An 18,949-nucleotide genomic window follows, 5' to 3' on the forward strand; every position below is an offset into this window, starting at 1 on the left:
TCAAAAACTATGTTTACGTATATCTATATATATTTTACAATTATTCGGTACATTTAATGTTTTTAGTTTGATGTTTCATGACCAACACTGTCACTGAGTTAAAGCGTAAATCTCTGACAGTTACACCAAGAAAATAGTTCTTTTTAAGATGCATTTGAAGAAGTGTCAACCGTGGAGATAAAACACCGGTACGGAGACATTAGTAACATTATATGTACAGCTTTGTGATATCGAAAATACTGAGACTCAGCAATATATTATGAAGGGAAAAATATGACAATATGCCATTCCTTGTTAATTAAAGAGTTAATAAATGTTAGAGACAAGTTTGAACTTTGCTTATGATGAAGCAACATAATATGCACGTATAGAAAGCGACGCTGCTTCTCAATATCACAGGGTATACTTGTTGCAATGTAGAATCCGTCGCAGAGACAGGCGATACCATTGTATCTTATGCACGAGCCAATATGGTTATTCTAACGACGTTCAAGTGAAAGAAGCTTAATCCCTCCTCTACCGAAATCAATCCAGTAAATGTGTAATTTTTAAACAAAGTCACAGATTTGATCAGATAGACAGTGTCTCTATATAATAGTAACATTTCACCACGAAACTGCCTTAGTTGTTGTGAGAAAGGAACGATAACTTCATGTCAAATATTTTGATCACAGAAGAGTACAATGTTCGTGTTTGCATTTGTCACAAGATCCGACACATATATGTTGTTTTTCTTCTTTTCGGTCTTGATACTGGCTGTGGACTTATAACCGCTAGTATCGCATTGTCGAATACGGCTTTAAGTCCTTTCTGCGTCAAAGCCGAACATTCAACGTAACAGTTTGCACCTATCCGATTGGCCATCCGCAATCCCATCTCGTAGGTCACTGGTTTCTGTCGATTTTTCTGCAGTCTCTGAATTTCATAAAAATTGTCTCTTAGGTCAACTTGCATGCCAACAAGTATGAATGGAGTTGTCTCCCTGTAATGGCGGATTTCTGGTGCCCATTTTTCTTCGACGTTTTCGAAAGATGTTGGACCCATAACCGAGTAACAGACAACAAATACGTCAGTATCCGGGTATGCAAGAACTCTTAGACGATCATAATCTTCCTGAAATGTAAATATGAATAATTACGTGATGCATTTGTCAAATACAAACAGAAAACATGACCTCAGTAGTTCAAGGAACTAAGGAAGCTTAAATGGTATTAAACATCTAAATTTTCCGCTTCTAGAGCAAAATGACCTCAGATACGGCGCTTCTACAGCAAAATGACCTCAGATACGGCGCTTCTAGAGCAAAAATGACCTCAGATACGGCGCTTCTAGAGAAAAAATGACCTCAGATACGGCGCTTCTAAAGCAAAAATGACCTTAGATACGGTGCATCTGGAGCAAACGGCGCTTCTAGAGCAAAAATGACCTCAGATACGGTATTTCATGAAATAACACTACCTCCTTCCTTTTGGAATAAATGACTGACTCGCTTTGGTTTTGCTTGTTCCAGATATGACGACTTCCCAGCAGGTCAGTGGATCTCTCTTTTTCATAAAGGTTCATTTTTGTACTTTAAAATTCTTGTTCAGGCAACAATCATCAAATTATATTCAAAATGGAGCATTTGACAATATGCAGTTATTGAATAACTTGCAGATCATGCAATAGTCAAAACTCTTACCAGACCTCGGGCCAACAGTTTTAATTATTGACCGACAAGTCATTAAAATAATGTTTTATTACATGGCAGCCCAGCAATATTGTTAAAGAATAGACCAGTCAATAATACGAACTATGGACCGATGATTTATATAAGGAATCCTGAATAAAACTGAATACAGCCTTCCGTGGTGAGATACATACCTGACCTGCAGTATCAAACAACCCCAGGATCATTGGCTTGTTGCATACTGATAGGCTTACTGAAATAATACAGGACAGGTATTATGACATGGCATAACATAACAAAACCACTCACAAGGACTGGTTTTTCAAGTTGAATAAACGTCGTGTTTTCAGCTGTATTTCAGTTTTGTAACGTCGGAAAATTACCTAATCAGTGTTCTTAGATGGTGCCAGTGCTGATTGTTTTTCTCCGCACGTAACTGTCAACTTTCTCAAATGAATCAGTGGTTCAGGACGACTTACATCAGATACATTATCTTTTGTCAACTCGTCACAGGAAACATTCGCACTCGCTTAGACTTTTATCAGTTTCAAATCCGTTACTTTCAAGCCTTTATTTCCAGTCGAAGACGCCCATCCTAAAAGTAACTAATTTTATGTAATAAGTTGCCCATCATAGGACATGCTGAACATAGGGGTTTTTTTTATATAACACTGGTTTGATGAACCGTCAGACGATTTAAAAGAGCAGTAACGAGAAAACACGATGCAAAGAGAGGTCATGATAACACAATGCTATATAACATGCGAGATAACATCGTACTTTCGCATCGTGTTATCGCCTCCTAGCGAGAGGTAGACGACAAGAAAACACGATGCAAGACGAAAGATCATCGCGCTTAAGTGCGATATTAATACCCGCGCCTTTGCATCGTGTTTTCGTGTCATCGCATCTTCTTAATAATCGAATACAACAGAACAATTTTAGGGACAAAATAGCCTGGCTCCCTGGCTGCATGGTTATTTTTTATATAAATACAGGAAACATTCTATTAGAAATTTTTAAGCCTCTAAAATAGCACAATTTTATCTGATGGCTGAACCAGCCAGGGGCAATAAAAATGTCAATGTAGAAACAACCCTCTGGAGTTACTTCCCTCTTAATGAAGAAAACTGATATATGTAAATAAGAACAAACATAGGGACGGGAGCCAGTCTAGGGACAAAATTGCACGAAACATATTGAGTATTGACATAATATTATATTCCATATACATTGACAAACGATTCGATATTTTTCAGAAAATGATTTTAGGAAACAGAACATGATCAAACGTAATTTCGTGTAAGTACGGGAAAACCTTTGATAAATCTTATTTATCTTATTTTCAGTGCATTTGTTTTTAAAAAGAGGAAGTCATAAAATTGTTGCGGTTGTCTTAAACAACAGTTACTGTCGTTGAGTTTGTTTTTTGTGTGCGTGTTTTTTTGTTGTTGTTTTTTCCTCCCATTTTCTTTTGCTGGATAAACTGCCACAAAGTAGGGACTCTTTGTGGGTTAATACAACAAGAATGGGTGAAGCAAAAAGAAGAAGTTAGCGAAACTCATTTATATAAAGTAAACGGACTTTGTATGCAAAATATAAATGTTAATATATTGGTTATTGTATGAGCTGTTAACATATCATGCATAAGTGATACTGGCTGTTACTTTGTCGCAGTATTGCTTTAATTAGCTTACTTTCTTGTACATTCCATTTGATATGCCGTGTCTAAACATTTATTACCCGCATTACGCACATACGTAGAGTAGACATGTACCATTTCCAAAAACTGTACTTTTGATGCACTTTTTATCGGGACTCGATAATCGTGTTGTTGTACTTGTTGTTGCTGATGATGATGATGGTGTTGTTGTTTTTTATGGAGGTGGTCGTGCAAAAGTACATTGAGTACACATTAAGAAAGCAGTTTTTAAAATATTGCAGCGTTTTTGTTACCTTTTGAATAAGGATATGAATTTAATTTTAATAGAGATATTAAAATACACAATATGTATCAATAGATGATAGAACAATCAAGTTTATTAAAGATCCTTCAAGCAGGTCATAAGAAAAAGTCATTTAAAGTCGTTTCTATTATAGTTTTAACAGGGGCTATACCCCAATTTGAACAAACTTGGTATACGACCTTAAAATGATGCTACAAAACAAGTTTGATGAATGTCTTACACGCCGTTCGTCAGGAGAAGTCGTTTAAAGGTATTAACAATTTAACAAAACGCATTGCTGTGACATTATCTTTATTTATATTTTGGGAGGAAATGTTTGACAGAACAGGGAATGTATTACTTAATTTAAAAAGTTCATACATTATTTGTTTGTGTCATTGTAGTCCAACACGAGGCGTTTTTATCACTTTCATTTCATTTCAGTCTGGCGGACGGGCCGTCAAGGGAGGTAACAAGAGTCACAGATTAGGACTCGTCTGATGGAAACAGTTGAATGTCCAGACACTTTACTTCTCAAATTTTCAAGGTTGTTTCCGTTTAAAAAAATGACCGGTATTACGAATTGATATCCTACCTAAAAATTTGGATTAAATTTTCGAAGACTGTCTTTAACCCTTAGCCTGCTGCAGGCGAATTTAACAGCCTTTGCAAACAGCTTGGAACTAGATCAGACGCCGATTAAATCGGCGTCTGATCAGGTTCCAAGCTGTTTGCTACCCTGACAATATTTCTTCCAATTTTGGAGCAAACTGAATGAACTTTACAATTTTAGCAGACGACATTTCCAGCAGACGACAATTTATCTAGCATGCTAAAGGTTAATCTGTAAAATACGCGTATTCTAATGCAAATAATAAACTATAAGCATCTGTGGCCACTATTTTATGTATTTCAGATTTCCAGAATATACAAGGATTATCATTTTGCCGTCTACCTAATGGACAAGTTAATATAATTAGATTCACAAATGTGCCTCTTCATAAATGTATAAACAGTTTATTTTTTCAATCTGATATTAAAGACCGGAAGTAAATAAATAGTTCCACACATGCATCCAATCTTATGCCTCTTGTAACCTGAGTTTTCAGATTTGATAAGTCAGGTACAAAGAGCGTAGATAAAATATACCACATGTATTTCACTTTTTTTTTATCTGAAATTATACACAGATAAATAAACATACATTGCAGTGAGTTCTCTATTACTCATAGACTTTCCGGCTTACATCTTATCTTCGCACTGAATTACTAGTGAACCTTCAGTTTACCTGAGTAAACCACGAGAAGGGGAAAAACGAAAATTGACAGTTTGTTTTGAAACCGACTCGAAATATCCCAGAAATTCTGCAAGATTTAGATAAATCAGCATCTCAAAGTATAAAAAAAAATCACGATAGAGAAATGCGCATTTTAGAGATCTGTTATCACGCACCATTTCATTTGCAAATGCAAATGCATGTGTAATAAAGTGACGCAGGAAAATGCAATGTTTTCTTTTGCCTCTAATTGCACGTCTGTGTATTTTATCAAATCAGCTTGCTCATAGAAACTACTTTTTTCAGTTCTTAAAATACATTTTTCAAATTCACAATAGAAAAAAGAAAAAAAAGAAGAAAAAAAAAAAAGAATTAAAAAAACACACACACACACACACACACACACAGCATAGAAAGGTAGATTTTCAAAAAATCTTATACGGCGAACGAATTCCTAAAGCAATGTCGAGTTTCTTCTTTTAAAACTGTTCAAAATCAGCTGAATGAACTATCATTTCCGGGTACACTGTAAAACACAGCTATGTCTTGAAATGGAATCTTAGAACAGGGGCATAGAGTAACATTTCTAAGTGAAATATACACGTACTCCATTTTCTTATATGTAAGCGTGCAGTTTCAATCACTGAACATAATTTTCCTAACGTCATTATCATGTAATAACAAAAACAGATAAAATCTGGAAACCCGGAAGTTAAGTCTTAAAGTCACCATCGGGTTCATGAGTGGCAACGAAATTTTATTTGCCTCGCGTTATTAAAACTATCATTTCTTTGTTGAATAACTTCATAGCATTAAGATCTTGCAATGTAATAGATAGTCTGGAAATGCAGGCACATTAATAGAAAAGCGTTTACTTATGTTCTTTGTATGAACGTCTTAATTAGCGCACATTAACCTGCACATAGTATTCGAATATATTTATGGAAATGCCAGACGAAATGCATCAACCAGGAAAAAGCATGGATAATGTACAAACTATACACGCGCTACAAGTTAAACTAAAATATTTTCTATTCATCTGACGACACGACGAAGAAATGTTTAGTTAATTACTTCATTTCAAAAGATTCTTCTAGGAAATTAAATTCTTACTTTTCCATATATTTTCAATTTCTGTTTTGATATCTTATTTACAAAAGTCGCTGTTGAAACGGAGAAACGACTTTTTGATATGTCAAGCAAAATACGCAGTTTCGTGTTACTCAGGTTTGTCCTTAGTTTGAATCCTATGTAGGATTTTGTTGGTGGCCCTGTAGTGTTGTTAAATACAATGTCAATCAAGTGATAGCAGCTCCTCCCACTAGCTCCCTAGCAGAAGGATGTCTCTCTGATACCATTATATGTTAGTTGAATACATGCATGCAATATGACCACTTGTAGTGCCTTAGTAAATAAACTTGTAGAATAGTTTTATTGAGTTACTCATTTCTCAATACAGTACAATGGCGACGAGGATAAAAAAGTTGACTTACAATAAATTGCAATAAAATGTGTACTTTCAAAAAAAAACGCTGGAATTTATGTTTACACATATAAGCAGGAACTTAAAAGTTTAGAACACTTTTTTGGACATCTTTGTAACAATAACTGTCATTTATCAATAAAACTGATATTTAGACAATAAATATGGCACAAGGATTACCAGTTTTTCCCGCATTTAGTGTAAACGAGCCTGGCATAGACACAAGGTGGAAAAAATGGACAAACCGTTTTGAAAATCTTATGATTGGAATGAATATCAAAGACAAAACGCGACAACGTGCATTATTTCTTCACTATGCAGGGGAAGACGTCAACGACATATTTGATACATTGCAAGACACCGGGGACGATTATGAAACCGCAAAAACAAAACTGACTGAATATTTCGCACCAAAAAAGTGCACGGAGTATGAAATCTTCAAATTTCGACAGGCAAAGCAGGACTCGAGCGAAAACATAGACAGTTTTCACACGCGATTGAGGGCATTAAGCAGAAATTGCGAATTTCCTAACACGGACAAAGAAATCAAATCACAAATCATTCAAGGTTGTACCTCCACACGGTTACGTAGAAAGGCTTTACGAGATGATCTGACGTTGGACAATTTGATAAAGGAAGCACGTGCCCTGGAACTATCGGATCTACAAGCGTCCGAAATTGAGAACAATTCAAAGAAAGATGCAGTGAATGTCATGAAATCGAAACACAAGTCAGCATCAACAAAACACAACTCTTATCCGACCAGAAAGAAGGCAACATGCAAATATTGTGGATACGAATACCCACATCAATCAGGAAAATGTCCGGCGGACGGAAAGACGTGCACATACTGCAAAAAGAAAGGTCATTTTGAAAAAGTGTGCAGGTCCAAGCAGAGAAATCGTAGGAAAAATGTAAACAGAATGGATGATGAAAGCTCTCAAAGCGAAACTGAAAGTGAAACTAGAAGCGAAAGTGAAAATGAAAATAGCATATTTGGATTATCAGTGAATTCGTTGCAGTCATCAAGACCTAATTTGACCATCCAAATAAACGGTCAGTCTGTCAAGGCATTGATAGACACAGGGTCGTCTATAAATGTAATTGATGAAAGGACATACAGCAAGCTAAAAAACAAAGTGACTCTCAGTAAGGTAGACACGAAAGTATATGCTTATGGTGCTAATAAAGTGGACTTATTAGGAAAGTTCCAGGCGACAATTGAAACCATACACAAGGTCACAACAGCTCCAGTATATGTGGCAAAAGGTAAAAGTGGCAACTTGTTATCTTATTTGACATCTGTTGATCTCCAGGTTATTCCTGAAATAAGTGTCATAACACAGAATAAGGTCGATGAACTTTGCGATAAATATGGATCTGTCTTCAAGGGTATTGGAAAAATGAAAGACACTGAAGTAAAGTTGTATGTTGACAAAAATGTGCAACCTGTCACCCAGCCGCACAGACGCATACCTTTTCACCTGAGAAAACAAGTTGAAGATGAGCTCCAAAGGCTTGAAAAGTTAGACATCATTGAGAAAGTAGATGGTCCGACAGATTGGGTATCACCGATAGTGGTGGCTCCGAAGCCCAAAAGCACAACAAACCAAATAAGGATTTGTGTTGACATGAGATTGCCTAATCAAGCAATAAAACGCACAAGACATATAATTCCTACTATTGATGATATGATCGTGGACTTAAGCGGTGCTAAAGTGTTCTCTAAATTAGACTTGAATCAGGGATATCACCAGCTGGAACTATCAGAACAATCACGAAACATTACGACATTCACCACACATATTGGACTGAGAAGATACAAACGCCTAAGCTTTGGAATAAATAGCGCAGCGGAAATTTTTCAAAACGCTTTAAGTACGATTCTAGAGGGATTAGATGGTGTGAAAAATATTTCGGATGACATAATCGTATATGCTAGAAACCAAACAGAGCATGACAGAAGGCTTGAAGCAGTCTTAAAGCGACTACAACAAATGAACATTACGCTAAATAAAAAGAAATGTGAATTCAACCAGAACAAATTAGAGTTCTTTGGATATGTATTTGGTGAAGACGGCATGTCGGCAGACCCAAAGAAGGTCGAAACCATCAAGAACACACCACCACCCAAGAATGTGCCAGAGGTGAGAAGCTTTTTAGCTATGACAAATTATGTGTCGCGCTTCATTCAAAATTACAGCACAATTGCAGAGCCTCTAAGACGCCTGATAAAGAAAAACGCAAAATGGACATGGCAAAATGAACAAGAAGAAGCATTCCTTAAGCTGAAATCGATTCTAAGCAGTGATACTGTCATGACCTACTTTGATCCTAATAAGGAAACACAGATCATCACAGATGCAAGTCCCGTTGGAGTAGCCGCAATAATGCTACAAGAAGGAAAAGTTGTGTGCTATGCAAGCAGGTCATTGACAGACGTTGAAAGAAATTCATATTCTCAGCAAGAAAGAGAGAATTTGGCACTAGTTTGGAGTGTAGAACATTGGCATATATACTTATATGGACATAAGTTCACTGTGATCACTGATGCGAAATTCATTGAAAATATCTACAGTAATCCAAAGTCAAAAATTGGATCAGCAAGACTTGAACGCTGGAGAATGCGACTATTATCATACGACTTTAACGTCATACATAAAAGTGGAGATTCAAACATGTCGGATTTCTTGAGCAGACACCCAGACACAGGAAAACACAAACAAACAAGTGTGGCAGAGGAATATGTTAATTTCCTGGCATATCATGATGTCCCTGTAGCCATGAACATGAATGAAATAATTCAAGCAACATCCCAGGCCGTTGACCTCCAAATGGCCATTAAATATGTCAAATCTGGAAACTGGAATAACCCAAGCAAAAACAAAATCATTGATACCCTGTCACGCTGCAAAAACGAGCTGTCGGTAGTAAATCTTCAAAATGGTGAAATTCTGCTGCATGAGTCCAGGATTGTTATCCCTAGGCAATTACAAGATAAAGTGATATCATTAGCTCATGAGGGTCATCAGGGAATTGTTAAAACCAAACAATTATTAAGAGAGAAAGTGTATTTCCCAGGCATGGATCAATTAGTAGAAGCAAAATGCAAAAGTTGCATTCCGTGTCTAGCAGCAACAAATAAAAAGACTCAAGAACCGCTGCAAATGAGTGAAATGCCAAAATATGCGTTTCAGGTAGTTAGCTTGGACTTTTGTGGACCATTTCCAGATGGGAAGTATTTACTCGTGCTAATGGATGAATACTCACGTTTCCCGTTCGTTGAAGTACTTAATTCAATCACAGGCAACACAGTGATTCCTGTGCTAGACAAAATTTTCTCAGAAGCAGGGATTCCAGAAGTGTTAAAGTCAGACAACGGAAGTCCCATGAATTCACACCAGTTCAAAGATTTTGCTAAGCATATGGGTTTCAAACACAAGAAAATAACTCCGCTGTGGCCGCAGGCAAATGCTGAATGTGAACGCTTCATGAAAACAATAGGCAAAACAATCAGAGCTTCCCATGTCCATCATTCTGATTGGAAAAAAGACATGTATGCTTTTCTGAGAAATTACAGATCGACACCGCACGGAACGACATCCGAAACACCCTCTGACCTATTTTATGGAAGACCCATAAACATTAAAATTCCATTCTTACAAAGGCAAAAGAAATCGAAAAAACACAAAAACGCAAGAGAAAATGACAGAAAATCAAAGCAGAAAATGAAAGACTATGCTGATACACGGAGAAACACGAGAAAAACTGAAATTAAAATTGGTGACAGTGTGTTGGTAAAACAAGACAAACACAACAAATTTTCGACCCCATACGATCCAATACCCTATGAGGTAATCAAGACAAAAGGGTCAATGGTAACCGCCGAACGCGAGGACAAACAAATAACTCGAAACTCTTCTTTCTTTAAACGTGTCGGAACGTCAAAAAATGAGCCAAACAACGAGAAAACCAACGCCAACCATGATACGACCGTATCATCCCAATTCGAGAAGAAAACCAGGCACGAAACCCCATCACACCAAGGCAACGACTCTGGCGATGCCGTACTACCACGAACACAAAGACAGAAAAAACCACCGGATTACTTAAAAGATTATGTGTGTCAGAGTACTAAATAGCGGCATAATAATCCGCTATAATTCAAAGCAGAGCTGTATTCGAAATTGGAATTTAAAAGTGTTAATCAATAATCTATCATTTAAAAGCTGCATTCAAAATTGGAATTTAAAAGTGCTAATCAATAATCTACCATTTAAATATGTAACGTTGTGAAAAAAAAATCCAAAGAGATGTAAAAGGATTTAACAATAAAATATAATTCACTATGAATTATACATGCAACAGGTGCATTGAAATAATACATGCCATTCATATGCTTACACTGTTTTGTTACTGGATTTACATTATTGTTTTAGAATAATATATCTGACCTTCATTGCAAATTCATTTTGTATCATCGGGCATATAATTTATTTAATTGAATGAAATGCCAGTCTCATTCACAATCTTAGAAACAATAAAGTAATTTATGAACACGTGTAGACAGTACTTGCTATCGGAACCAATCTTTAAATCAGCCATTGAACATTAACGTTGAGATAAGACGATAAAGCAATTAGGGGCATATCATTGCTACAAATAAAACTCTCGTTATCTGGACAGACACTCGTGAAGACAAACACTTGTAATCTCGGTTAATGTTTGGAAACAATGACACTGCTGTTAGAGAATTTGATTAGTATAAACATTCTTTTATTCTGGCTAATTTCAAATCTTGGCCGGGAGGAATTGTAGTGTTGTTAAATACAATGTCAATCAAGTGATAGCAGCTCCTCCCACTAGCTCCCTAGCAGAAGGATGTCTCTCTGATACCATTATATGTTAGTTGAATACATGCATGCAATATGACCACTTGTAGTGCCTTAGTAAATAAACTTGTAGAATAGTTTTATTGAGTTACTCATTTCTCAATACAGTACAGGCCCAAAGTCTTAACTTCCGGGTTTCCATTTTTTCTTTCCAAAAATGGTGAGCTTCATTCAATTTATTCATATTTCTGACCATGGCAAAAGAAATCTATTAACCCTGAAAGACTAGTATTTTCAAAATTCAAAGTACACCATGTTTGTATGGTTGGGACAAAGTACGATTTTTTTTAGCCCTATACTGCAACATACTTAAACAAGTCAATAGAGTTCAATTACTTAATTACAAATACGTGGTAGCCGCTTCCATGTGAACACTTAAAACTATTTAACTGAAGTACTTGGCAAAAACTTCCGACTCTTGAAAAGCAAGTTTTTGTAAAAGTCTTCCTTAATTGTAGATGGTTAGTAAACTCGTTGTATTATTTTTTTCTTAGAAAGGTTAGAACTATATAGTTTCAATTTGTTTTCCCGAAAGAGTATAGGATGCATTGTTATATATACATGCATGTACATGTAGTTTCTATTTGCAAGAGTGAAAACGCCCCCAAAGACCTATACACTGGACCCCTACAGTAGACAGCAAGTACAAATATGCTCGGTCGACTTCATTTCAAACTATAAAAGTCAACAGCTACAACAATAACAATACTAATACCAATAATGATGATGATGATGATGATGATGATGATAATGTTAATAATAATGATAATAAATAATGATGCTTATAATGATGATGATGATATAACCAAAACTTGTGTACAAGTACCTGCGTAATTATCAAACACCGTCGGGACATATTCTGACGGGAACTTGTTAGTTGCGTAACTGACGAGCATGCATGTTTTCCCGACGGCTCCATCTCCAACGACAACACATTTTATATAATCAGTCTTCGGTGGATTGATTCTATGGCAACCATTCATCCTGAAAAAAAATGAAAACGCGAAGTTTTTCAAATGTGAAAATTTACATTAAAGTGTCCGTCGGCTTGAAGTTTTTCATGAAATTACATTTAAAATAGAACATTTTCTTAAATAAAATTATAATAGCCTTGCTAGTAGCCTACGTTTAAAATAATATCTCTGATACATATTCATAGTTTTAGGTCTTAAGTAGATGGCGGTCCTTTTGATGTGTTGAACTTACATAATCAATGTATAATCATTTAACTGATGCAACCATGTATCAATAAAAAACATGCAAGTATTTGGTATAAAAAGTACAGTGGAAACTTTCAATCAGAGGGGAACTTTTGGGAGATTCCAGTGCAGATGGTAGTTTTAGTGAGATTTTTTTGTTGTTTTCAAACTTTGGTAGCATATCAAACAGCACTTCGTCTGCTGATTATGTTGGCGATAAGATAATGCTAAAACAGACATTGAAAACTAAACTGCGTTTTAAATTTGCAGATTCAACTTTTAGATCTGGATATGTAAAAGTAAACCGATGTTTATTATCCATCAATAGCTGATGCTTGACGTTTAAGTGTTAAACAGTAAACCATTCTGTTGTTTGGTGGCTTTGGTAAGAATTTAGGTAGTAAACCATGTAGTCTTTCCATCTGGTCATATTTAAGGTAGTAAGCCATGTAGTCTTTATATTTGTTTGATCGCATTTTAGGTAGTAAGCCATGTAGTTTTTCCATTTGTTTGATCGCATGTTAGGTAGTAAGCCGCCATGTAGTCTTTCCATCTGTTTAATCATATTTTAGGTAGTAAGCCATGTAGTCTTTCCATTTGTTTGATCGCATTTTAGGTAGTAAGCCATGTAGTCTTTATATTTGTTTGATCACATTTTAGGTAGTAAGCCACCATGTAGTCTTTCCATCTGTTTGATCACATTTTAGGTAGTAAGCCATGTAGTCTTTCCATTTGTTTGATCGCATTTTAGGTAGTAAGCCATGTAGTCTTTCAATCTATGTGATCACATTTTAGGTAGTACGCTATGTAGTCTTTTCATCTGGTCACATTTTAGGTAGTAAGCCATGTAGTCTTTTCATCTGGTCACATTTTAGGTAGTAAGCCATGTAGTCTTTCCATCTGTTTGGTCACATTTTAGGTAGCAAGCCATGTAGTCTATTCATATGTTTAGTCACATCTTAGGTAGTAAGCCATGTAGTCCTACTATTATACTTATTTCATGTCTTTTTGTTAGATTTTAGATAGTTAACCAAGCTAACCTGCCATTTCTTTGTATATTTGATTATAATAAGCCAATGAGTCATGTTCGCATGTAGCATACGTATTTGGATGGTACGGACTGTTCATGGGATACCATACCATCTCAATACAGTTTCACAGACAGATAATTTCAAGTTGTCCACGGGTTTCAAGTCTTGGTGCTATGTTGTATGTTTGTTTCACGGAACTTTTTATTACATGGAATTATCGTAAACCCCAGATATTTATTCCCACCACCAGTTATGTTCAGTAATCAGATTATATGAGAAATTGAATTAGATAGCATCCGTCGAAATAAATTGGAACGAAAGTTAAAATGGAGATTTTTATCTTCTGTTAGATGTGTAAATATCTGCCATTTAATCAATTTATCCGAACAACAACCACAATAAAATCAGAGCTATTTCAGGACTATCAGATTTAACGTCTATTTTGTTGTTGTTTTTGTTGATTTCTTTGTTGGGTTTTAAGCTTGTTCCAGCAGTGAACCTTTTTGCCCGTCAAGGCATAATTTTAGGCATGGGTCGAACCATCGACATTCCAAGAGGCCGCTGGATGACTTCCCCACATGAAGAATTCTAGACACCAAGCGTGGTTTCGAACCTACATAGGTGAAGGACAAGTGATTTGAAGTCAATGACCTTAACCACTACGCCACGGACTCTCCCTTGCTTTGAATTTAAAAAGGAATGCCATTCCGTTAGCATTGGGAACGTCAAACGTGTTGTACTGTAAGTTTTTCACTGGGAGCGTCATACGTGTAGAAACGCATTATTGTAATTAGGATCGTTTTACGAGTAGTAATACATGACTGTAATTGGGAACGTTATACGAGTAGTAATGCATATGACTATATTGGGAACGTTATGTAAGTAGTAATGCATGACTGTAATTGGTAACGTTATATATACGAGTAGTAATATTTAGGTATTACTGCATTGGGAACGCTATGCAAGTAGTAATGCATGAATATAACTGGGAACGTTATACGAGTAATAATACATAACTGTAATTGGGAATGTTTTACGAGTAGTAATGCACGTAACCAGGAACGTCAAAGGTTTAGTAACGATTGATTATTGTAATTGGGAACGTTATACGAGTAGTAATGGTTGATTGTAACTGGGAATGGTTTACGAGTAGTAATGCATGAATGCGACCAGGAACGCGACAAGTTTAGTAACGATTGATTACTATAATCTGGAACGTCATACAAGTATTAATTGATGTCTCTTATTGGGAACGTTGCAGAGTAATAATGCGTGAATGTAACCAGGAAAGTCACACGTTTAGTAACGACAGATTATTGTAATTGCGAACGTTATACGAGTAGTAATACATAGCTGGAATTGGGAACGTTATACAATAGTAACTCATGGTTGTAACTGAAAACGCTATACGAGTAGTAACAGGAAAGTCACATGTTTAGTAACGATTGATTATTGTAATTGGGAACGTTATACCAATAGTAATGCCTAATTATAATTGGGAACGTTATATGTTTGGTAAAGCACGGCTGTATTTGAGAACGTCATACGCGTTATACGTGTAGTAACAGATGACTCTAAATGGGAACTTTATACATGTATTAATGCATGACTGTAATTGGGAACGTTTAACGTGTAGTAATGCATGCTTGTAACTGGGGACGCTATACGTGTAGTAATGCATGACTGCATTTGGAAAACTATACTTGTAGCAATTCATGATAGTAATCGGAAGCGTTATACGTGTAGTACAGCATGATGTTAACTGGGAACGTTTTACGAGTAGTAATGCATGAATGTAATTGGGAACGTAATTCATGTACATAGAGGATATTACATGAGTGTCTTTTCATATTTAATTTATTAAACGAGTTGAATAAAATAATAAAATGCGAGGCTCTGTCGAGCATTTAATCAATTTTATTCAACTCGTTTAATAAATTCAATGTAGAAAGTCACAAATGTAAAATTCTTTTTATCGCATGTTAGCTTTTCCTGTCGAAAACTCATACATTCTACTTTCTTTTACTATATAAACAAGTCAATTTGACCAACGTCTCCAACGCTATAAATGACGTCGACGTCAAAGCTTTATTACACTAGTGTATTATCATTTTTATTTAATGCCTTTATTACACTCCCGCGACGTCAAACATGTGATAAAATGAAGTATTGCATAATTGCTACCAGGAACGTTATACGAGTAGTAATGCATGGATGCAACTGGGAACGTAATACGTGCAGTAATGCATGATTGTTACTGGGAACGCAATACATGTAGTAATGCAGAAATATAACTGGGAACCTTATACCTTTAGCAACGCATTAGGGTAATTGTTGACATTATACTTCTAGGAATGCATGAATGCATCATGGGACGTCATACAAATCCCCCACCTAGAAGATTATGCTACTGTCGTGACACTTAGAAATATCTAAATGATGCATAGTTTGTAAAAAAAAGTAGTCATAAAAAAGGAAAAGGAAAGTTGAAAAGTGCTTATTGTTGATTTGATCCATGTATATAGAACATACAGTAATTTAAGTATATTACACCGCCCGGATTTCAGTAAACTCATACATGTAGCCAAATGACCTCTTAACATTGCATGTACAGTGTGATTTGTCAACATGAAAAAATAAGAAAAAATAGCAACCCTATTAACGCAATTTATGTCTTGTTTATGTGCCACAAACATAATTATCTCGTTTATGCTAAGTAAATACTCTAGAGAAAATTACCTGATTTACTTGGAATGTCGATCGCCCGATAGTGTCTTTGTTTCCATTCCGGCCACTTTAGATACACTTTAGATACATCCAATGAAACAATAAGCCAAAGACACAACACTAACAAAGCCCTCGGAAACAGACCTTGCTATGACAATATGCGAGAAGAGATAATACGAAATGTGTTTCCGGTATGGCGTATGTCAACGTAAGATGTGGCCCTCGAAAAATCCTTCAAACATCTTTACTTACGAATCTTTACGTTATATGAGAGAAGAATCCGTGTTGAAAACCTTACACTGTAAACACAGCTGCACAATGTCGGAAAGTTTCGTTTTAATAATAATACAGGGTGTCTCAAAACTTTTCGTTTACTTTTTGATCTTTTTTTTATTTACATCCGCGTAAAGATAACTCACATGCACGTTTAAACTCCGCTGATTGTGTAAAAAAGTTTTAGAATATCCAATGAAATAATTGTGTCTGCGAACAGTTTCCTTCTGATAAGAAATATTTTCTCAAGAAATACATGAAGTTAATGGAACAGTAAATTAAATGCATGGAATTACATTTGCAGCTTACTTTGATATATCCTATATTTAGCTTTCCTTCTAGATCTAGTTAATGGACAAGCGAATTAAATAGTTTCTACTTGTAGACAGTTTCTGTCAAAATATTCCAATTTTAGGAGGCTTATTCGCAGTTGCACTGATTACATCAAAATATTTGTTAATGGTAGAACTTTTTTCTCGCAGACTGTATTAATTTTATGAGAGCATGTTTGACTTATCATTACTTAAGATCGCGTATCTCCTCTGACTTGCGAGATTCCTCGAGAAAAGAAAAAACCCAGTATCTCCAGGATCATCTGATTATAACACCTACATCCTCACATAGATCTGTCTTCCCCCACTTTCTATGATAATTGTGAGAACGGCATTTTAAAATAATTTACAAGTATTCTTTACGTTTTGTGCCAGTATGGCCCTCTGTTCAACATCATCATCATCGTCGTTGTCGTCGTCATCATTTTATTATTATTATTATCATTATTATTTGTCGTATTCATTTTATTTCCGTCATCATCGTCGTCGCCGTTGTTGTCCCAGTATCCTTCGTTTTTCTGTTCTTCATTTTAATATTATTATCTTTTTTGTTCTTTTTTTCGTGGACCTAATTATTATAATAATCATTATTATTATTGTTGCTGTGTTTGCTGTTGTTGTCCGATGAAAAAAGTACACGTAATTATAGGCGTGTGCCTAATCTTATTTCGTTAAAATATAAAGTTCAGTGGCTGTAAGCAAATTAAAATTGATGCGTTTGATGATTGTAGAGAATGGCGGTATCTTACAATGCGGACCTTTGAAATTATGCTTAGTATTATTTCTAGTCTTATTCCGTGTTTGTATACCTCTGCCCTAGATCAAAAATGTCAAAGCGGAGGGTCGTTGGTTCAAACCCCATTGAGAACAGGATCAGGGCTCCGTTCCTAATCCTATGACACCAGTCATGTTTCACGGTACATGACTAGAGAGTGATTAAAAAATCTTAAAGCCAACATGAAAATGTTTTAGTAATAATTACGACAGGTTTTTGGTCGATATCTTTTTCATACCAACAATATCAAGTTAGATGCCGACTGCGACAATGGATCGATGTTCGCAGCAAACTTAAAATTCTTCCTGACTTGCATGAGAAAATAATTCATGCTTTGAATGATAAACGCACGTTATTGCGTGCTCTATTTACATTTTAATTCCACCTGTGGCTCTGCAACAACTCATGCAGAGCCAAATATTTCCATTAGTTTGCCGTCAAAAACTCTAAACACACATTGACCTTTCCGCCTTTATACAGATGCAGGCAGAAGTTTTTTCCTCTCTGTGCATGGATTGTACGTTTGCCAGATGTGTTTCTTTAGAACTCGTCAAGACAAAAAAAAAAACGGAACCAGTCTAAATATAAAATTCTCTCTGTAAGGTATGGTTAAGGTTTTTAAAGAAACAAATATCCAAATGAAATTATCATTCTCATAATCATTTTTTCACGATTACATATTAATATTGTTTATCTTATCAACAGCATTTTGCAAATACTGAGAACTTAAAAAGGAAGAAACGTTTTAAATAACAATTCTTATTCACTGTTCCGTCTTTGAGAATAAAAAGAAGTCACGTGTTTATATTGCAAAGGTCGGGACGGTGTTTGCCTTGATATACAGTATAGGCACAGTCAGCAGATGTGGCTTTCAAAGAGACGTTACCAAATAGCAAGATGCTTGTAAAGTCTGAGATTGACAGGAACGATTGTATGTGAAAAAATATATGTTCTCTTATCAAACATAATCAATGTTAGACTGATTTACAGCAACATAGCTTTCTGTTTCAAACTATCAAAGTTCATTTGTAATTTTCAATATGTTTATAGATTTTGATGGAGCCATGATAGTAGCGTAACTGTAGTCTAATGTTGATATGGAATAGATTTTTTTTTTCTTATTTTATTTTATCGCTTTTTATCATTTCATGATCGGTCTCAATGCTACCTGGCTGTGATGCAAAAAAGGGAAATAATTTCATAAAATTTCAAACCTCAACTGCAATTTTTTTTCTATTTGTTTGTTGTTGTTGTTTATATTTTGTTTTCATGATTCAGAAATGTTGGGATGACGCACTGTCTGTAACATCATCCCCCTCCCCTTGTACTCTGTTAAAAATCACTAA

General features: G+C 35.6%; 2 protein-coding genes across 2 annotated transcripts; one reads left to right on the top strand and one right to left on the bottom strand.

Annotated features, from left to right (window-relative positions):
* Positions 1-702: 702 nt before the first annotated feature.
* LOC123540202 (cdc42 homolog) lies at positions 703-3,449 on the bottom strand. The gene is made up of 3 exons (XM_053544173.1): positions 3,413-3,449; positions 1,864-1,922; positions 703-1,113 (listed from the first exon to the last, which is right to left on the bottom strand). The coding sequence occupies exons 1-3, from the start codon at positions 3,447-3,449 to the stop codon at positions 703-705; spliced, it is 507 nt and encodes a 168-aa protein (XP_053400148.1).
* A 2,721-nt stretch (positions 3,450-6,170) lies between these two features.
* Positions 6,171-10,516, top strand: LOC123530518 (uncharacterized protein K02A2.6-like). Its single transcript, XM_045311293.2, has one exon. It carries the CDS (start codon positions 6,539-6,541, stop codon positions 10,514-10,516), a length of 3,978 nt encoding a protein of 1,325 aa, XP_045167228.2. The 5' UTR covers positions 6,171-6,538.
* Positions 10,517-18,949: the final 8,433 nt, after the last annotated feature.

This window comes from Mercenaria mercenaria, chromosome 1, assembly GCF_021730395.1.
Source record: "Mercenaria mercenaria strain notata chromosome 1, MADL_Memer_1, whole genome shotgun sequence".
Classification (NCBI taxonomy): Eukaryota; Metazoa; Mollusca; class Bivalvia; order Venerida; family Veneridae; genus Mercenaria; species Mercenaria mercenaria.